The sequence below is a fragment of the Pteropus medius genome, unplaced genomic scaffold, assembly GCF_902729225.1.
Source record: "Pteropus medius unplaced genomic scaffold, Ma_sr-lr_union100, whole genome shotgun sequence".
In the NCBI taxonomy this organism is placed as follows: domain Eukaryota; kingdom Metazoa; phylum Chordata; class Mammalia; order Chiroptera; family Pteropodidae; genus Pteropus; species Pteropus medius.
The window spans coordinates 115448-138426 of record NW_024353790.1 but is presented as its reverse complement, the minus strand read 5'-3'; the positions used below and the strand labels follow the sequence as shown (position 1 = coordinate 138426).

The 22979-nt window shown below is 35.1% G+C and overlaps 1 protein-coding gene across 1 annotated transcript; it reads left to right on the top strand.

The window, feature by feature from the left end:
- The first annotated feature begins 1213 nt into the window (after positions 1 to 1213).
- Positions 1214 to 16043, top strand: MYCT1 (MYC target 1). The gene is made up of 2 exons (XM_039851314.1): positions 1214 to 1280; positions 14014 to 16043. The coding sequence occupies exons 1-2, from the start codon at positions 1229 to 1231 to the stop codon at positions 14517 to 14519; spliced, it is 558 nt and encodes a 185-aa protein (XP_039707248.1). The 5' UTR covers positions 1214 to 1228; the 3' UTR covers positions 14520 to 16043.
- Positions 16044 to 22979: the final 6936 nt, after the last annotated feature.

Here is a 22979-nt window from a genome sequence, read left to right as displayed (position 1 = left end):
CGGAGGAAACAAGATCTTTGAATGCAGTTTAGTGCAGCCATTAAGTACAGTTTGGCACCATTACTGCTACTTCCAACAACTTCCCAATGCTCAGAAGATTTAATCTAAACTAATAAAGTTTGCAGATAAAGTCTCTTGAAATTTTGACTAACCTACATCACCTGAAAAGTCTCATGTAATTCTTTCCTATGGCCACACTTTCCATACCCTATCGTCATACCCTGAATATCCCCAGAAGGAATTGTAATGATTCCTCTTATTTGTCTATGCTGGCCTTTCCACCTTATTACCCTCCCTCTACTCAGTAAAATTATTTTCATACTTGCATACACTGTACCAAAGTCATCACTTCTCTGACTTCTCCATGAGGAAAAATTACTGTGATTATTGTACTCCTTGCTATAGCATTTAAAATTCTGTAGAATTGAATGTTTGCATTTTTGTGTCTCCTTGATTTTAAACAGGTTCCTTCGCTGTAGGAATTGTTTTTTCATATTCAAATGTAAAGCAATATATAAATCTTAGGTAACCTTTAAAAAATAAGTGAACATCAATTTTAATTTAAAAAAGAAATATAAATTACATTTGAGATAACTATATATGAAATGATATAAGAAATAACTTTTCAACATTAATATACCAACTAGAGCAAGAGACACATTAAGAATTTAATAAGTAACTGAGATTTATAAAAAATAGGTATTAAAATTCATTGTACTTGAATATGGATTTCTGAAGAGTTTTTCCCTCCGTAACTTATTATGTAAATACAATTTCCAAACATTGGAAAGAAGTCTATTTCTCTGTCCTACATAAATTTAATCCAAAGTGCTGTAGCTGAGAGTTTGTAGTCTTCCTCATGTATGTCAGTAGGAGACAGGGAAGGAACAAGAAAAAAAAAGTCTCTTATCCCAAAAGCATTTTGGAGGTGGCCAAGAGAAGGGCATTTAGTAATATAGCTGGGGAAATGACGAGAAGGAAATAGTTTTGTGTCTCAGGAACCATGTGGAATTCCAAGATAAGAAAAACAGTTGCTAATTTGAGTATAAAAGCAGGAAACATGATACACTTGTTTCCTTTTATGCAAACACAGTATATGAGGGGTTGTGTGAAAATTATTTTTCTCTCCTTGAACAACAAAGACATAGATTCAAAGTGCTTCTTTTGGACATACTGGCTTTTCTTTCTTTCTTTTTTTCTTCTCTCTCTTCTATTTCTTGTGGATATTATGGCTAATAACACAACAAGTTTAGGGAGTCCATGGCCAGAAAACTTTTGGGGTAAGATATTTTCTTTAACTGTTTTTAATTTAATATTAGGATGCAGAGAAATGTACTGCATTATTTATTAAAACATTGAGTATCTCTGAGATGTTTTGTTTAGCGTAAATTGATTATGTTTTCATAGATTGATTATAATAAATATATTTATATGAAATGTCCTTAAAGTGAACTGTGAAGACACTCAAGAAGAATCTGGGCAACAACTACAGATTTGGGCCGGTGTTACAAAATATAATTCGAAAATAATTAGAATAAAACTGAGGAAAAAAGCTGAAAGTAATTGCTGTTTGTAATATGATAATGTGCATTTTGCTGGAAAATTAAGTTTTATTTGTTTTAAAGTTACAGATTATGTATTTTATTTAATGAAACCAAGAATTTCTGTAGAGATTATTTTAATTTACATCGTCAATGTCATACTCTAATTTCCAAAGTGAATCTAAACAACCAATCTGTCCTTAAGCAGTGTGATAACAGATGAAATAAAGAATCATATCATAAAATTAGAGGGGAAAGTGTAATAGAAAAAGTTAAGTGGAAATAACATCTCTTATAACGTTACACAAAAGGACTTTTCGGCTGAGTTCAGGCACAGCTCCTAGTCAAGCATTGGCAGCAGGATGGAGGTCAAAATTACCATTCGTTCAAGGCTGAAGGTACAGGGAAGAACTAAGATGAAAAACTGACATGTACTCTTGGGCTCAGGAGAATTTTAAAAATAAAGGGGGCAATTTGAATGACATCCAGAAAAAAAACTTTAAAGGAGAAAAAGGAGTTTATGAAGAGATAATTATTATTTATTAGTCCAGAACAAGTTTTTAATCCTCTTAGAGAACTATTTCGTACTTTCTGTTGTGATTCCAGGGGACATGTGGGGAACTATGAGGTAAAAAAGTGAGCATCAGTGGCTGACTGTCCCTAACAACCTCACTTTGTCATTGTCTACCATCACAGAAATTTGCATGAAGAGAATTCGTTCTTTTTTACCATTAATCATGTATATATGTTTCAAGTTTGAAAAGGAGAGCTCTTAGTGGAAATCTTAACATACTTATATAACAAAATTAGGAAGAAGAAGAGAAATTATTCTTGTGTATCTAAAAGAATGGCTCAGCAAAACGTTTTTCTACCCAGACACCAATAGACAATAAGTCTTTGAATTATAGACGTCTAATTACACATATCTGTTGCAATACTACTTGGTGTCCTCATTTACAGAGAAAGTGAATGTGCTAAACATGTGCTGACGAACATCCAGGGTGCGTTTACACTGAATTCATCATTACAAAAATAAGTAGCTGTTGCTATATAAATTCTCAATGTAAAAATTAATTTGTGAAAGCCAGATCTATTCTTTTCAGAGCATTAAAAGTTAAATTTCAGGTTTCACTTAAGGAAAATAAATCATTATCCACTGACTAAAATAGGAATGATAATCATGAAATGAACTTGAATCAGCAGAGCGAATGTTTAATTGGAGTCTATCAAATCTAAAAATGACAGTTCTTTTTTAATATAGAAATCTGTGCTTGAGAGGGGATTCAAACGTATTGTTCCAAAGATAGCTCCTTAGTATTTCTTTGTCTTATTATGTGAATACAATGGGAAATAGATAAAAATAATGAAAACCAGGAAGGGAAGTGTTATATTGATAAGCATAACAAAACCAGAGCAAATATGCTGAGCAGATATAATGTTTGATGATTTGGAGAAAATGTATGAAAGATCACATTATTTCTTTTCAAGTAAAAACAGATTTTAAATGCAAAAATATAAACGTTAATATATAAAATACAAAAATATTCTAAGATATAAACGTCCATCTTTTTATTTATATTTCTTACTTGTTTCTAAATTGATATCTATTTTGATCACTGACTTTACAAACATTATTTTGAAAATCTTGTGAAGTGCAGTGCAATGCATTGTCTGTAGCTTTTAAAATCAATTGTCTGCTTGGCAACTTGAATTCAGAGAATTAAAGACTAGCTTAGAAATTGTAATCATATCAATTTCCCAGACTTAATACAGTTAAGCTGCATAAAAAGTTATTTCTCAAATATAATTTTCCTGGTTTACTTTACTAAGATGCTAAAAAATAAGGTAACAATAACAGGTTATTATCAAAAATATCAGCTTGCATTTTCATAATAATCACTCAAGAAAATTTACGAAATGTGCAAGCATTAAAAGAATTAATGCAAAAGTGGGCAACAAAATCAGCTTGTGAGTGACAGCAAAGCCGAAGACTGCCTTGCATTTCTCACTTTTGCTTTCTTTAATGCATTTCCCTTTGCTATAAACATTCCCCATGAATGCAGCATGAAACATAACCTGTAAAAGTGTCTGCTGTACTGAAATCATAGAGAAGTATCATTAAACTTGGTTATTCTCTTGGTACTTAGAGTCTTAATATAAAGGCTTAGTTCTGGTTATATTTCCTGCCTTACAGTTGGTTTTCTCTTTTGATTAGCATGCTGTGTGTATTTGGCTAGCATTATTGGTCTGGCAGCATGCATTTATTCAGCTCAGCTAATCCTCTCCCAAACTACAATATCTGTCCTCAAGAAGATTACACTCTTGGAAGAGATTATGTGTCCATACATATGTAAAAAAATGCCTATGTTGTTCTGGAATTATATAAGATAATATATAATAAAATGGCAGTGATTGATAATATGTTATGAGCTTTTAAAAACATGCAGACTACAGCCATACCACCCTGAACACTCCCGATCTTGTCTAAAAACATGGCAGAGTCTACAGCCATGCTTCCTGAACAAGCCCGATCCTGTCTTGGAAGCTAAGCGGGGTCGGGCCCCGGTTAGTACTTGGATGGGAGACCACCTAGGAAGACCAGGGGCTGTCGGCATTAAAAAATAAAAAATAAGGGAATGTAAGCTGACAAGGTCATTGCACTGTAGGTCAATCAAGGGTTGTGTCCTAAAAAAAAAAAAAAAGGCAGAAATGGTCCCTAAATCCTTCTTCGAAAAAAATGAGACTTTAATCTGTTCTAGAAAGTTAGATAAGATTCAAATAGGGAGATATTTCTAGGAAGGACAGTTTAATCATTCACTTTTCCTTCATTTATTCATTAACTCATTCTTGTATGTATTTATTTGTCAAGTTCATTAGTTTACTCAGAAGCATTGGCTGGCCATCCATTATATAATAGGCAATGTGTCCTGTGTTAGGATACAAGCAAAATATAGCTGGAAAAATTCAAGGAGTTCAGGAGAAATGTTATCAGCAAATATGCACAAATAAATACACACCAACCATGTTTGAAGAGAAGCAACTGGCTTAAGGCAGATTCGTGTAAAATTTTGGATGTCATTATAAAAGTTTGACCTAGTTTAACATAACAATTCTCAATTTCATGAATTCAGGTCTCCCACTTTCCTCTTCCCTAAGACTCTCTAAGGTAGGAAAGGAGACTGAAGGGTGTTGGGGGTGGGGGATCATCTACTACTAGGAGGAGAGAAACTTGGTACTTGATTGAGTTCTGGTCTCTACTGACATCTACTGATATGTGTTTCCCATCGCTTTGGGGGCATTTCCTCCTCACCTCCACTGCTGAAGGCTCTTATCACAAAATCGGGCGCATGGTCTATGCAGTCTTTGCTAACGGCATGGTTCTTGCTTTCTCTAAGTCTCCTCTGGTCTCTCAGCCCTCGTTCAGGTGCTTTTCCACCTGCCTCAGTGGCACAGAACGGTGTCGAATGCTCTCTCATAACCCGGAGCTGAGGGAGCTTCCTAAAGTTGAGCTACATATCAGGTGCCTTAGGCCTGAATGGACTAACATCCACCCCACCTCCATTCCTACTCTGCCTCAGGCACCCAGGGTGCATCACAGGGGCTTGCCATCTTCCCCATCTGGATCCCAGGAAGCTGGGAATGGATACCAATTTCTCTGAGACTCCCTAAATCAATCTGTAGCTCATCGCAGGCAGAGATGGGTTCTTCTCCAAAGTACTGATTACATACTTTATAGTTACTTGTTTCTTCAAAACTCTTCCTCTGACACTGCTGAAAATTGACTTATGGATTGAATGTTTGTTTTCCACACCCTATGCATATGTTGAAGCGCTAACCTGCAGTGGGACTGTATTTTGAGGTGGAGCCTTTGGGAAGTAATTAAGGTTAGATTAGGTCATAAGGGTGGGACACTCATGATGGGATTGGTGGCCTTATAGGAAGAGGAAGAGAGAGATTGCTCTCTCCCTCTCTCCACCTGCATGCACTGAGGTAAGGCCGTGTGAGGACATAGTGAGAAGGTGGTCATCTGCATCAGAAAGTAGGCTCTCCCTGAACCTGACCAAGCCGACACCTTGGTCTTGAACTTTCCAGCCTCCGGAACTGTGAGAAATAAATGTTTGCTGTTTAAGCCACCCAGTCTGTCATATTTTGTATGGCAGCCTGAGTTAAAAAAAAACATGATTCATAGGCAGCAATTTATTCTTGCTGATACCGTTCTTTATGATAAAAAGATACGGTGTTGAGTCCTATAGGCTCTTAACATTTTGAAACTGCAACAAATAGAGGAAACAAATCAGTCTTGTCTCTCTCAAAATGTCTCATGATTGCAGAAAACAATTGTTTGTCAAGACTATCATCTATTCTGTTTAACAATTCCAATCCTCTCCCAGGTAACTGAAGAGATGTAGTGTTGAGAATAGATTTGTTGGCAGGGCGGGCGGGGGGCAACTGATGTCAAGGAGAGAAAATCTTAGTTATCAGCTGATGATTTCACTCCTCAGCCTATAGAATAATATGGCTCTTAGGGATCTACCCTAGCAGATGGGGTTAGGATGTCCCCAGAGAAGTCGAGGACGGAGAGAGCGTATGGGCTAGATATACACCCCGATGATGTTCTCCAAATTCCCTCTGACTATATTTCAAATGCATATCTTCAACTTGTATTCCGAAAATTCTTGGACATTTATGCATCAGTGCATATTAACAGCCTACTAATTATTTCTCTTATTTCAGTTAGCTGGAAACTGAAAAACAAGTGTCTACAAATGCTTGTCTTTAAAATTGCTGAATCTGAATTACGTAGAGAGATTCTTGAAATTTTGACCCTCACAGAGCTCCACGTTCAGAGATTATGATTCAGAAGGTGTGAGGTAGAGCCTAGAAAGCTGTACTTTTTAAACAGCCCCTAACCTTAGAACTTCTGCATCTATATTTATGAGAGAAATTTGCCTATTACAATCTTGTCTTGTGATAGCCTGGCCTATATAACATTGCTATCAGTTATGTGGGTCTCTTGAACAGGTTGGGAAGTGTTCTGTATTTTTCTAATATCTGAAAAAGTTTGTGTAAGATCGGCATTGTTTGAAAAATTTCACCAATTAAATATCTTCTAATTTTCATCAGATATTTTATTTGATAATTTTTTAAGTTTCCATTCTCTGCTAAAATTTTCCAGCATGTTATTTTTTTAACATATTAATTCACAGTTATTTTAATATTTGTGTCCAATAACTCATATTTTAATTCATGAATACTTCTCTATTAGATATTTTTCTCTCTTGGTTTTGCTCAGTTGGTCTTATTTCTTGCTATGCCTTGTAATTTATTATTTATGCCCAATATTGTTTTGGGCATTGTAGAAACAATCGAAAACGCTAAGCGAAATTATCTTTCTCTAGAAAAGAATATATATGTTTTCTAAAGTTAGTTAGAGGCAGGTCACCTTAATTCAGTATGAGGTGGGTCTGATGTGTACCTGTATTTCCATCTTTGCGAGGTCTGCTTCTTTTTCTGTTTGCTGTTATGCACGGGGAGGAGCTCCTCAAAGGGTCAGATTCAGAGCCTGGAATGTTTCCCAGAGTCCACCTTCCTTGGCAGCTTCTTAATTACAATTTTTGTTTTCCAAGCCTACTGACAGTACTCAGAATTCTACTCAGATTTTCTTGCCTCTCTTTACAGATTATTGCCATGAGAGATTTTCTTTTCTTCTGAAATTCGCTCCATTGAATTAGCAGGATTGATAGGTCTCTGATGGCATCAAACAGACTTTTGAAAATATTTTTAATCTGTATTTTATCATCGTTCTCAGGGTTTGATTCAAGTTAGTTCATATACAGGAAGAGATGTGCTATGCTGTTTCTTTTTAACTTACCACTGACTCTAGCAATACTGTTGAATAATTATATTCAGAATACGGTCCATGATTTTTGCCTTTGGTCAAAACTACCAGCCTTCTGCTTCTTTGTCCCACATCCGCACAAAAAGACATCTCAAATCTCATTTCTCCCATGAACGTTTTCTAACCATGCTAAGCATGTTATTTTATCTTTCAAAAGTGATGACGCTTATGGCCCCATGATACCTATGCAGCTCATTTACATTTTTTAAAAGAGTATAAATTAATGAGTCCACTAATTTGAAAAGAAAAAAAGAAAACCAAGAGTGCCAACAGGTATCAGGGGTGAGCAGGATAAAATTTTAAACAGGATGGTGAGGATAGACCTCAATGAGAAGATGACCTATGAGCAAAAACCTCAAATTATCTGTACAGAACTTCAGGAATAAGTCACAGCCTATGCCAGGCCTACGTCAGGGGCATGTCTGGTGCATTTAAGGAATGGCAGAGAGGGCACTGTGGGTGAAGTCAAATGAACCAGCAGAACAGGAGAGAATGCACATACATAAAAACAGATCAAGTTGGAAATTTAAGGCCATTTCTAAGAGTTTGCTTTTACTCAAGCAATGGAGAGTTTAGGACTGAGGAATGATGTGATTTGACTTACTTTTTCAAAGTTTCTCTCTGGCTACTATATTTAGCATAGAGTGTATCTGGGGAGAGCAAGGTAAGGATAGATGCAGGAAGACCAGACAGAAGCCTGTGGCAAGAATCCAGGTCAAAGGTGATGGTCACTTAGACCAGGGAGGTGGCCAAGTAGTTAGAAGTCGAATTCTGGGTATACAAGTATTGTGAAAACAGAACAATTAGGATTTTCTTGCAGATGAGATACACATAGAAAATACGCTTGATTTCAGTTATTATAATTAATCAAGTTTTTATGTCCTAAATATTATTCTCTCTAAAAACCTTTTGCCAATATCCTATTGCCTGAACAATTCTCCTTTATACTCTAGGGTACTGAGAACAACATAGCCTGCTTCGGTAATAGCTCACCTTATGATTCTTGTAATTGCAAAGGATTTTGTGACTAACTAGATCAATGTTCTGTTGTCAAAAATCACTTTTCAGATTTGGAACGATTCAACTTATGACCACTAGATGGTGACCTCTACTAAGTTTTAATACTAATGGATAACATTTGAGGTATTGATTTACTAAAAACCAGATTCTATGTTAGAATCTTAGAATTGGAAGGTACTATAGCGATTGCCATTATTAAACCAAGACGGATCAAATGACTTGGGTAAATTATACAACCATTATAATAAAAGTTATCATTCATTGAGAAGTTATGTGCCTCTTGCTAGTTGTTTAGATATGCTTTACAAATAGGATAACACCTAATTTATATGCCGTACCCTACTATTTTAAAGTTTATTTTTTTTCCCTTTCATAATTAATCACATTATGTTGTAATTATATGAAGTAAAATTATGGCTCATTTTTCTTCCCCTAAGATTGTGGAAATAGAAGGCAAATAAGAAAGTAAAATGTCCTCTAAAATGGGATATATGAACCAATGGTACATTGATTCAGTTATATTTTTTATAGTAGGTTTTTAAAAAAAGGCTCCCAAAATTTATTGTTAGAAGTCGGCCAGAATTGAATTACACATGTGAAAATTTAAAGCTGTATGGCCAATAGATGCTGTTTTTATTATATGTTTTCTAGATTCTACAGTTTGGGTTAGAAATATCATTCACTATAAACAAAAAGAATCCTATGGAAAACCAGTCTGGAGCAGGATGTTATAATTATGACTCAACATTTCTTTCTTATTGTTATTCTGCATTTCCACACTTATTTTTGCAGTTTATATTTAAGGGAGCTTAACGAGATAGGTAAACTATTTTTTTTTTACAATATATTTCAGCAAGTTTTAGAGATTCTTATGTCATTATTATCATTTGTGACTATTAAAAAAGACTGCGTATATAATAAGGACATAAGAATTAGTGCAGTGATTTCTAAAATAGATATTTGACTGACTTTATGGGTAAGAAAGTCATTTTCATGGCATGCACTCAACTGAACAACAAAAATTAGGCAAATCCATAGCCGAGGCAATATAATATGTTTTCTATGTCATTTTTATAACTTCTGTAGCTCCAGAATACTTTATATTCAAAATTTAAATAGCTAATTATTAATGAGTATATATCATTCTCATGATGCTCATGTACACTTAAAGTTTATAATTTGATCCTTTTCAGATACCTATATAACCATATATAGTCCTTTATTTATAATAATAATATGTTTTGAGTCATAATTATCTATTCTGCCTGCCATTTCCCCAAATTTGGAGAACAGACATTAGGTCTACAGTGTCAAATAGAGATATTATCAAGCCATAGAGAATAATTCTTTAAAATTGATTTATTGTCAGCACTTTCCTGAGAATATCATTTTAGTTTTAGCATCACTGAAAATATTCTTTTTACTCACATCTGGGATAGAAACATATTTCTTACTCCACATATTTTGGTTGTCTTTGCTAATTTTCTCGATCACTTTAATGGATAGGAACTTATATTTTCTTTATTCTATATTTTGAAAGTGTCTAATTTTTTTCTTAAAATTGAACTTGATGTTATTTTTTATTATAGATAAACCATTAAGAACATTTTATTTGTCCGAAGAGGCTGTGGTAGAGAGGCTCAAAGGGTAGATAAATTGAGACAAGTATAGAAACTTCTCTAGCCTACAAATGCTTTTGTTGGGTAACTGAATCTGTTTCAAGATCCTGGTTTTATCTCCATTTAGTTGAAATAAAGTGAATGTATTTCTTTGATCTCATTTATTATACCTGCTTATATCCTGAAATATTTAAGATCTCCAATCAAGCCCAAGTAGTTACATAAGCTTACACACAAAAACAAGGGTCTATATTTTGTGCACTGGAGTTGTCTTCTCATTTTATGGCATATATGAGTGAAAGCAACAGCTACTTGAGCAGTGCTAGTCATCAATCTTCAATTATTAGAAATAAATTGTTAGTTTTACCACATGAACATTTGAATCTTTCAATATCAATGAAATGAGAAATCTGAGCTAAGGCATGTTTAAGAGTTTGTTTTAGCTGAAACCCCATATCTCTGATTCTATATTTGAAGTTGTTGATATTTAAAATTCTCCCATGGAGGCTGTTGATTCAGGGAAATATATCTATAGAATACATAATATTGTTTTACCACAATTTTCCCAAGTATTTTTGTTCATAACAGGCTATCAACTCTGGTATCCACCCTCGTCTGCCCCCACCAGAATTCTAGGAGTCATTCCAGATCTCTCTTTTCCTCAGTATAGCAAAGTTTAGTGTTCGTACTGGTTGACTTTTATTTTAGAGGGTGGGGAGGGATTGTGTGTCTTTTGATTGTTTTTAATTTTCTTTTGTCTCGATGGATCCTAAATCTTCCCCTTACTCTTCCCTCTTTTCCCCTTCCTTGTGGATTCTCCAAATGCTCCTTTTCTTTCTTGTTTTCAGAGAACTTTATTGAGATACAATTCACATCCCATATAACTCACCCACTTAAAGGATACAATGAAATGGTTTTTTTATTCTTGTCGCAGAGTTGTGTGAACATCGCCACAATCTAATCTGAGAACATTTTGTCCTTCAATAAGAAACCCGGTTCCTACAGCAGTCATTCGCTCCCATTCCCTCCCACCTCATCCCCCAGCCCTAGGCAATCGCTAATTTACTATCTCTATAATTCTGTCTGTTCTGGACATTTTATGTAAGTGGAATCAATCACTCAAGATATGATCTTTTGGGAATGGCGTTTTTACCCACTTCTTCCTCAGGAAGGGATTACTCTCAATGGCCGCCTCCTCACATCCCTGTGTACACTGCAAAGTTTCTCTCCTGTGGTCAAGGTTGTCAGGGGCCAATATTTTCATTTTTTCCAGAATTTCTTTTCTTCTCCATGAAGGCTTGTGGTGGAAGCATGGGAGATAATTTATTGGTATCCGTGTCTGTTTTTCATTGTTCATTTTCTAAGTAACTTGAAGTTGGATGTTCTTTGTCTTCTGACTGTGCAGAAGGCATGGATTTTATATAATTTTATTTGTTCACTTTGTTCTCTATTCTGTTTTGAAAGAAATGTTGAGAAATTTTGATTTTCAATTTCACCATTGCTGTGGTAACCTTGAATTCCTGTAACTTTTTTTTTTTTTTTGGTTCCAAATATTTGAGGCACTGATAGTGAGACATTAATTTGGAATTTCACTGCATTACCGTTAAGGCTAATTTTAGGTTCTGACTATTTGCTTTTTCCAGGTAGAACCTAACTCAGTGAAATCCTTATCTGAAGAGACTGCATTTTAAGGCCATGAGTCAATATTATTTTTGTGAGACACGTTTTGGAAGAACAATACTGGGTCTAACAGATCTTTCCTAAATCATCTTGTCATTCAGAAGTCATCTTCCTATTATAAGAAATTTATTGTTTAGATGTGATGTAAACAATTTTGATGTAAACATTTATAAAGATAATTGCGAAAGTAGGACATGGCAAATATAGTCCTTCTGCAGGAGATAAATGTGGCAATAAAAGTTAGAAAGACACTAAATAGATGCTACAATTAAGGAGCAGTAATTCTTCTTAGGTATCCATTAACATTGGATTGTTTTGTTATTTCTGGATTATAGATTTTCTATATATTGCCATAGATTACAACAATGAACTGGAAAAACACCTTGACAATTATAAATTCTAACTCAATAATAAAATCAATGAGTCTAAACAAATTTCCTAAAAATTACAAAACATGTTAGAGATAGAGCTGAGTTTGGAATGTTGAATCAGTTAGCTTTGGTTGTATAACAGTTTACCTCAAAACATAGTGGCTTAAAATGATTATTTATTTAGTTCACAATTCTGTGGGTTGGTAATTTGGACCAGTATGAGCTTAATGGGTTTCCTGCTGGTCTTCTCTCATGTGTCACACTCAGTTGTTGGGTTGAATAGCTTCTGAACTATCTAGATGATCCCATTTATGTTTGGAGTTTAGCAGGCCAGGGCAGTAGACGTAACTGGGCCATGTGTCTCTTATCATCCAGGGGGCTAGGTTGGGTTTGTTCCCAAGCTAACAATTGCAGGACTCCCAAGAGCAGAAGGGGTGGGAGCTGAAAGGCCTCTTGAGGCTTAGACTTGTACTTGCCCAGCATCATTTCCATACATCAAAGCAAGTCATGAAGCCAGCCCAGATTCAAGGAGTGAGGAAATAAATTTTACCACTTGATGGGTATTTTTAATCCCCTTCCCTTTTTTTTAACCAATCTCAAATTAGCTAATTAGCTAATTTCCAATCCATGGCTCTCTCAATACAAGAACCTTAGACACTCAATTAGATAGGATAGCTTACTCCTCTACTTAAAAGCAATTAATTTTTGTTAATGAAATTTAGGAGTCTGTATCCAAAAGGCAATACTTGAAATGACTCTTGAAGAATGAATTTTCCAGAAAGAAATTAAAAATCGTATCCAGATATAAGGAAAAATACATGGGAAGGCACAAAGTTTAAGAGAGAATGACAGGAGTTGAGTTAGTCAGCCTGTAGTTAGTTAGCTGAGAAAGTCAGCCTGGATTGGGGGTTAGATCGTGGGGTGGAGGGTGGAGAAATGTGGTGGGTGGTGAGCTAGATGGGTCTTCTAATATCTAGGGTGTCTTTCATTCAAAGCAGGAGCTCCATTACCCAGTTTCATTCGAGAATATGTTTTTAGTTCCCGAAAAGAAGCTTGTAAAGTAAAATTTCCATTTTCGGTAAGGCTTTCTACCCTCCCCCACCCTGCACCAGAACAGGAAATTTAAACAAGCACAAGTCTGTGAATTGAAGGACACTGGTAAATAGCACTGAGTCTATGGAAAGTCAGAGAACAGAAGTTTTATTATCAAAACAAGGGCCTGATAGCAGCATGAACTAGAATGTGGGGACCAAGAAAGAGCCCAGCAGGCTACATATATCATGTCATTATTGAGTCAGAAATATAAACGACAGTTCAGAATTTCAGGAAACATAACAAATACGTCAGCCTACCATACAGTTCTAGCCCAGCACTTCCTGTCTCAGAATGAGCACAGGACGTGAGGCATCATGAAACCTGCAGGTGGGCTCATGAGAGCAGACTGAAAAAATGAGTTCAGTATGATTACAAAATTATCAATTTTTGTCACATTCACTACTACTGTAATTCAAATGGAAATCATCTTTGGACTGTATTTGCAATCCGATAAAAATTTTACGAGTTAAATAATGACTTTTTTTTAAAAAAAAAGAGACAATTTTTATTATTTATTTTTTAAAAGTGATAAAATAATGTAAGTAACATGGAATGTTACAACTAAAAATGTTATTTTATATCCTTTTGTTTAAATAAATGAAAACATAAGAACTTCCATTTATTCCTATCTTCTTAGTACCATCTTCTATTTCCTTAATTTAAAATCTGTTAAGTTAACCATACTTTCCAATCCATAGTTTGTTACTATTTGTACTCTACCCTGTGTTTTTAGTTAGACTCCTGTTTCCAAATCAAATTACCTATTTGGTTTTGTTTGTTTATTTCAGAGGATCTTATAATATCCTTCACAGTATCCATGGCGATTGGGCTAGTAATCGGCGGATTTATCTGGGCTCTGTTTGTTTGTTTGTCTCGAAGAAGAGCCAGCGCCCGCATCTCACAGTGGAGTTCAAGTCGGCGATCTCGATCCTCTTATTCCCACGGCCTCAACAGGACTGGCTTTTACCGCCACAGTGGCTGTGAACGTCGAAGCAACCTCAGCCTGGCCAGCCTCACTTTCCAGCGACAAGCTTCCATGGAACAAGGAAATTCCTTTCCCAGAAAATTAAGTTTCAGGGCTTCGACTTTCCATCCATTTCTGCAAAGTCCACCACTTCCCGTGGAGACTGACAGTCAGCTGGTGACTCTCCCTTCCTCCAATACCTCTCCCGCCATCAACACTGCCCACAGCCTGAGCCGGCCGGACTTCCTCTGGTCCAGCAACAGCCTTCGCCTTTCGCCACTGCCGCCACCTGCCTATGAGTCCATCATAAAGTCGTTCCCAGATTCCTGAGTCGGGTGCTCTCGTTCTCAATTGGTTTCTTTCTTGTCTTTTATTGAAAGGATATCATAAATAGACGAAACAGAATTTCGAGGACATGGCCCAAATGACTAAAGAGTCTCCAAGCTGGAAATACGCATGCAAGTTGGACATTACAATGCAAAACACATTTCCTTCAATCACATTTTTCCTTGTCTCACGAAGAAGTGATGTTTTCCCAAATAGTTATATATTTATGTATTTTGTATTCAATGTAAGGATTCTTAAAGTTAATGATTCTAATCTAAGAGTCAGCAGTGACACGACATATATATTTTAGACTAAAATAAAAACTTAAGGTATTTGTAGTTTACAATCCTCATTCACTGGTCAATGTGATTAAAAGAGAAAAAAATGAGTGTCACTTAAAAACTTTTTTTCTATCCTGAAGAATTTTAATTTTACTTTCTTTAGAATGACCAGTAAGTCATTTTACAATCTTGGATTTTTAATGGAATATATGGGCACAAAATGACAGAATAGGGAAGCTTCTTAAGTTTCTTGATTCCACTCATTTAGGAGAAGTATGAGAATCAAGCAAAGGAAGCTGAACTCCATGGGTGTCATAGGATACTTTAATTTCGACACTTATTTCTATGCTTTTCCTAAGAATAGTCACCCACATCATTGAGGTAGAATCTTTGAGTTTAATAACATGATAATTTAACTTGTTTTCACTGTTGTAATTGTGTTGTTAGAAAAGCAACAACTGCAAATGCAATTTATTTGACCTAAAAAACAAACTTTAACACTTTAGCTTATAGTTTTCTTAAGGAATAAATTTTATTTCTTAGATTTAAATCTGGCAACTGGGAAAGCACTTTATCTATGTACCTTCTTTCCCTGTAACTTCACAGACAAATAAGTAAGGGTCAATGGGGACAAAGTCTGTTATCGAAATAGACGTTGCAACCGTGAAAAATTTTCCTTCCTGGATTGACTCATTAAGCATTATCTCTCATTTGTATCTCCATGAATTCCAACCTCGGAATTTGTGAAGAATCTTTGTACAATCATTAAGCCATGCCTCCTGGTCCTTGGTGCAGACTGTTATTTAAGGAGTCCACTTGTACAGATGGCCACCTTCTTAAAGAAAGGTACAACCCCAAAAGAGGTTACCAGACATTCGGTGGCCTGAATGCCTGTGGCGCCCTTTATCATTTAAGGACACGAGTTCCTTGGATAAATACTCAACAGGTCTGTGGCTTGTTTCTGATATAGTGAATATCTAGCTAATGTTTCCATTTGTTTGTTTCTCTGAACATCGGGATTTTCATTAAAGAAAAATGTACTCTCATTTTGGTTTCTGCAATGGGGTGGTTTCTGCTCATAGTGTCTGAATATGGCTCCAGAATGTAATAATTTTTATATAAGAGATTTAGTAGAGCCTTTTTTTAGTTATTTTGATTTAGCTTATTTTTTTTATTGTTCCTCAAGGATAATTATTCTAATTATTCTTAATGATATCTATAATAGATGCTCTTCAATACAGTATGAAAGAAAGAAAGAAAGAAAGAAAGAAAGAAAGAAAGAAAGAAAGAAAGAAAGAAAGAAAGAAAGAAAAGAGAAAAGAAGGAAGAAAAGAAGCGAAGAAGGAAGGCAGAAGGAAAGAGGAGGAAAAAAGCTCATAGGGTCATCAATTTGTTGTAAGCTGTTTTTTTTTTTAACAAATTTAGCAATCTTCATATAGCCACATAAGATTCCAAGAGATCATTAACTTAGTAACAAGGTTATCTTTTGCTTGTAAGTCATCCTTAATGTTTAACATGAGAAGGAAGCAAAATTTATGGTTTTTATCTAGCTTATGTTTTTGTCTCCTCCCTCCCCAAGTCATGGAACAATCAAAACGAGTATCTTGTAAATATTGTGCAATCTATGAAATGTGAAATGAATGCAAAAACTGGAGACTTTTTGTTGTATTTTTTATGTCAACTGTGTAATTGATTATGAAATAAAATTAAACTGATATCAATTTTGAATCACAGTTTAATTTCTCCTATTTACTTTGATATTTTGAACCAATCTATTCCTGAGACACAAACATTATTTTATATAAAAGTGCACAAAAAAAGGTGGTGTCATAAATAAATGGAACAGGATTTTCAGGAAATTCATGCAGATAGAAAATAAGTTAGGTTTTAAAAAACATTAATTTAGATTCTTATCTCACTAGATAAATAATACTTGGACTATTTAATTTTTTTGAGAATAAACTTTATTAAGATATAATTGACATATAAAATTATGTTAGTTTCAGGTATAAAACATAATAATTTGATATATGTATATATTGCAAAAGGATCAGATCTAGTTAGTATCCAACAACAAACATACTTACAAATTTTTTTTCTTATGATGAGAACTGTTAAGATTTATTCTCTTGGCAACTCTCCAATGTGCAAATACTGTTGTTAACTATAGTCACCGTACTATACGTTATATGTCCAGGGCTCACTTATTTTATGACTGGAAGTGTGTGCCTTTTGACTACCTTCACCCATTTTGCCTTCTCTTATCTATGAGTTCAAAGAAACATTTTAAATGAAGACAATATTAAAACTTGAGAAATTTTAAATGTTTAGCAAATGTTTCGAGTCAAAGGATGGAAAAAATTACAAAGGCAACTATCAATAGCTTTGATTATTTAAAAAATTCTGAAATTATGTTCATCAAAAGATAAACTTATCCAAAATTTAGAAATGAGCAGAAAAAAAGTAGAAAGAAGTAGAGGAAGAGGAGGAGGAGGAGGAGGAGGAGGAGGAGAAGAAGGAGGAGAGGGGAAAAAGGGGGGAGGGGAAAAGAAAAGATGAACCAAAGAAACAAATGTCCACTATCTTTAAGTTATAATGAGCTCACGCAACTGAAAACACTCAGTTCTAAGTTGATAAAGAAGAATCAAAACAAGTAATTCACCGAAGAGAAAATGTCACCGATTAACGAGTATATGGTGAAACAACAAATACTACTAATAAGAAATTGCACAAGTACATTTAAACCATTTTCTAGCATTTTTTCAAACACCTTAGCTGATCATTTATAAGAGAATAAATCTCTTCTTTGTTGACAAATATACTAAGAAAAGCATGCTCTCGCATATCTCTGGTGGCAAGGTAAAGTGGGACTGCCCTTTTGGGAGACAGTCTGATAAAATGTATCAAGAAACTTGCACTGGACAGATCGTGAAGTCTCCTAGTACTTGATAGATACACAGTTTCCTTTGAGAAAAATGATGACGTGCATAATGGAACCAGAACATCTCATATCAGATGGTGAGTATCTGATGAGTATCTGATGAGATTTTTCCTGCTTTGGGCTGATGCAGGTTGGGATGAAGGGAAAGAGTGGGAGAATCACTAGCAGCAACAAGGTGGAAAGACATACTAAAATAGCAGAGATTCGAGGCAAAAATGCTGCAGCATCCTTTTTAAAAAATGTAAAAAAATTTTTTTCAATTACAATTCACATTCATTCAATATTACATTAGTTTCAGATGTACAGCACAGTGGTTAGACCCATATAATTTATAAAATTCCAGCAGCCTTTTAATAAACTCTCATTATTTGAGGTTATGTATATATTTTTATGACTCCACAACTTGAAAGAAATTGACCCCCACACCAGTCGAAGCAGCAAGTGATGAGAAATAGACTCTTAGTGTATATATACGGGAATAGTTCTGCCCTGACCCAGGCAAGTGAATCCTTGGTCTGGGTCACATGTCTCAAGGTGCCCCACACTCTGGACTACCTTCTTTGAAATTTTCTAAGTCACAACTCACTGTGTAGGAATGGCCAGGATTGGCAGTGCTATTTGGATAGGGTGCCCTGAGCCTGGACCAGAACCTAGTGGGTCCTGGCCCATGTTTTATCTCTTGAGAGTGCTCTTCGATCCTCTAGCCCATGTGTGGGGTTCACCAGATGCCCCAGTAGCTCCACAGCTCTTGTCTATTGGGCTTCTTGGGTCTCCATGGTGGGATCTCAGTCCCAAAAGGGTAGCTTGGCAATCGGATAGCTTCTGTTGTTTGGGACATATTTCTTTCATCGAATCACCTATTGGACAACAATCAGAATGGTGCTAATGTGCTGATTTGGGCTCAGAATGAAGACTCTTCATGTGTATTCACTGGACAATAAGCAACTACTCCAGTACTTCTCAACTCATTTAAAATCTTCACAGAAAGATCACTATATCTTACATGTGCCCATGAACTTCGTAAAATATTTTAAATCAATGTATTAAAACAAGATAGGGCTCTGCAAAAAATATTTACCCAGAGTCTTACACATTCGAAGCATGTTCCTGTGCAGATACAATGTGGGGAGACAAAAATACATTTGCCTGATCCAATTTGGAAAGTAAAGCGGTCCCCGCTTTGCGGTGGTAAAACACTTGCCATTTCTGACTCCTGTGATTCAGATTATGCAGTTACTGGAGAGCTCTGGGCAATTCCAAGGGATGGCTCCATGAAGGAAGAACAGATCTCTGATCTCTCTAATGGTCTAAGACAAATAGAGAGCAGTTGGGTAGGTACACTAGCATCCATGCTGGCTCTCGTAAGGTATGTTGTGGAACGCATAGATTCTTGTTGCAAAGTGCCTGACCAGGAGGAGCTAAAACTCCAGGGCTAGTACGTGTCACTGGAGCCAGAAGTCTTTGCTGCTCGTAGCCTTCACTTTGAGACTACTGAAAACCAGCTGCAGAAATGGATATATTTATAAATTGTGGGGTATCTAGACTCTAGAGACTCCATGATTATGAGGGTCTTTACTGAAAAAATCAGACTTTATAAGTAAGCCCCAGCTTAACTAAAAGCAGACAGAGGGATGCCTGAAACATAATTATATTATTGGTTGCAATGAGGATAGGAGGGACTGAGGTTGGCAGCTAGCAAGTCACAGAAGCTAAAAAGTCAAATGGTCATGAGAATCCCGGAGTAAAGGTATTTAGGGTATTATGGGAGTAGCCTAAGATGCTTGTTCAAAGATGAAAGACAAATCGAGAAATAATATTGACAAAATACATGACAAAGAGTTAACAATCTTTATTTACATAAAGAACTCGTATGATCAATAGGAAAAATCATTACAAAAGAGAAATTGGGAAATTCACTGGTGAAAAAGGACATAAAATATCTGAGAGTAAGAAAAACTAAAAGTTCCTATTAAAAAACCACAAAGAATAGCAACAAGATATGGTAGACTTCTGATAAGATTGACAAGGGACATCAAGAACAATGTGTAGCTTCTGGTTTAGGGACACAGTATGATACTGTAGCAAATCAGTTAAACGGAGAAAACCCTAATAGATAATGTTAGTGCCAAGTCTGGAGAGACAAACACTGGAGACGTGCGGGGCTGCTGGAAAGGATTAAACCCACCCTGATTCAGAGTCCCCAATCAACAGATTAGACAGAGCTTGGAGAAAAATGGCTTTGCCCAGTAGTGCCACTTTTTCCTCTAACAGGCTTTCCATCAGAGACTGTCGAAGTCTGAAGACAGATTCAGCTGATCTACAGAGAGAAGCACAAAACAATGCAGGTGCCATTGCCTCTGAAACTCTTAGTCCCTGGGGCTCCTAAATGCCACCTCTATCCATCTCCTTTCTGTGGCATTAGCAGTAAAATGGTTTTTGGGATCCCACTAGATACGACAGTAGTTTTCTAGCAAATTTCCACTTTTATATAAACCAAATTGGGTCAGATTACAACTTTCCAAAAAGGTTTCTAACTAAACAGGTATTTAATACAAACTGCTTTATTTCTGAAGCTGATGAATTGAGAAATGTGGGTATAAGCATATTTTGAGAAATTAGATTAGCAACTGCCAGTAAAATTAAATATAGAATATCTATGTTAGGAAAAAAGGCATATAAATAAGCGAAGAGAAGATTATATAGTAAATGGTAGGAAACAAAAGAAATAATAATGAAAAGTAGAAAATGAAAGCATGTCGAAATGAAAATATAATCCATTTCATTCTTTAGAAAATAAATACAAATGAGATAAACACACAGAAAATACCAGGCTTCTAGTGGATCAAAAAATTCAAACTGTAAATGAACTGTAAATCTTACCTAAAATGAAGTGATTCAGAAAAGTTGAAAATAAAAGAATAGGCAGAGATATATTAAGGTATACGTATTATCAACATCTGAAAAAGTTGAATTCAAAATGAAACGTGAACTAGGATATTAAAGGACATAATCCCTTTGAAGATACAGGTCATCTTGAGTCTTAGGTAGCAAGTAACAAAGCACTAGAAATATCTTTCTAAAACAAACTATAGACATAGTGAGGGATGTAAAAAAATATTTGAATATATGTGGAGGATGTGCTTTACATATGGATAAGAAGCCTCAGTATTTTAAGATATTTTATACCTAAATGAAACTGTATGTTCAAGGTTATTTCAGTCAGAATTCTGCCGTATGTGGGCTTTTTTTAAAATTTGTTTTTGTCTTTTAATTTAGATGAAGATAGAAAGTGACATGGAAATAAAAGTGAAGAAACAAAGTCTTCAAAATTCTGAGGAAAAAAGAGTGACGAGAAAGGATTTGGCCAACTAGATAGCAAAATATTCTTAAAGCTAAAATAATTTTAAAATAATGCAAAAAAATTCAAAGAAAAATGTACAAATCCACTGAACAGAATAAACGATACAGAAATAGAGACAAGTATATGTGGAAAATTAGTTATAGTGAGGGTAGAATTTTAATACATGAGAAAAAAATGATTATATAATAAATGTTTAGGAGAAAACTGGACAGCCATAGAAAAAAATCTGTTACTCATATTTAAATAAGTTTAAAATAGATAAGAAATGTAAACATTAAAATGAAATAAAATCACACATTAAAAGTGGATAAATATCTTTAAAATATTTACAGGAGAATAAATTTTATGAATTTAGGTAGTGGGAGATCAGATTTTTAAAAAATTTTGAAGTTTAATCTTATTTATATAAAAACAGACCTTATTTATATAAAATCTATATTTAAAATCAACTTTATTGAGATTGAATTCGTATATAATAAAATATAGAGCATTTTAAGTGTAATCACTTTTGACCTATATGTACACCCATTTTACCACCATTATCATCAAGACGTATAATCACCACAAAATGTCCCATTATACCCTTTCCCAATCAATCCCCATTCTCTGTCCCCAGCCCCAAGCAAATCTGGATGTGCTTCTCATCATTATAGACTGGGTTTATTTGTCCTGGAGTATTGTACAAATTGGATCATACAATATGCATTATTTTGAGTCTGGCTTCTTTCACCCAAGATAAGTGTTTTGAGGTTCATTCATGTTGCTGCATGTTTCAATAATTTATTTTTTTATAGCTGAATAGTATCTCATTGAATGCATATTATGTTTGCATGTCTTGTTTGTTAACCTGCTCATGAACATTTAACTTCCAGTTTGGGGCTATTATGAATAAAATTTCTATTAATATTTGTATGGACCTATTGTAGGCTAAGTAACAACCTCCAAAAATATCCCAATTCCTGGAACATATAAATGTTACCTTATTTGGGAAAGGGGCATTACCGATACAATTAAGTTAAGGACTTTGAAATGGGGAGATTATTCAGGTTTATTTTGGTGGGTTCTAAGTGCCATTGTCTGTGCCCTTATAACAGAGGCAGAAGGCGATGATAGATAACACTGCAGTGAACGTAGGCGTGCATGTATGTTTTCAAATTAGTGTTTCGGATTTCTTCAGATACCCTGAAGTAGGATTGTCAAATTATATGGTAGTTCTAGTTTCATTATATGGTACCTATATACAATAGAAGTTTACTCAATATAAAAAAGAATGAAATCTTGCCATTTGCAACATCATGGGACCTAGAAGGTATTATGCTAATTGAAATAAGTCAGGCAGAGAAAGACAAATACCATATGATCTCACTTATGTGTAGAATTTAAAAAACAAAATAAACAAATAAATAAAATAGAAACAAACTCATAGGTACAGAGAACAAATTGATGGTCATCAATACGTGGGGGGTTGGGAGAATGGGTCAAAACGCGAAAAGGATTAGGAAGTACAAATTGCCAGTCATAAAAATAGTCATCAGAATGTAAAGTAAAGCGTAGGGAATATAATCAATAATTTGATTATATTTAATAACTATGTATGGTGTCAGTTGCATATTAAACTTACCAGATCACTTCATAAGGCACAGACATGTCTGATCACTGTGTTGTACATGAGAAACAAAATATAATGTAAGTCAACTATAACTGAGAAATAAATTTAAGACAAAAAAATGGGGGGTGGGTAGAGGGGGATTTGTCACACACAGGAGAGAGAAGGGGATGTGAAGACAGAGCAGAGAAAAATTGGAAGATGCTGACTTTAAAGACTGGAGTAACGCCGCCACAAGCCACAAACCAAGAAATGTCAGCAGCCACCAGAGCAT

Bases quoted from the DNA above. Each gene is read 5' to 3' on its own strand.
- MYCT1 (XM_039851314.1), top strand. From the start codon at position 1,229: ATGGCTAATAACACAACAAGTTTAGGGAGTCCATGGCCAGAAAACTTT. The intron at 1,281-14,013 runs GTAAGATATTTT...TGTTTATTTCAG, and splicing joins ATGGCCAGAAAACTTTTGGG to AGGATCTTATAATATCCTTC.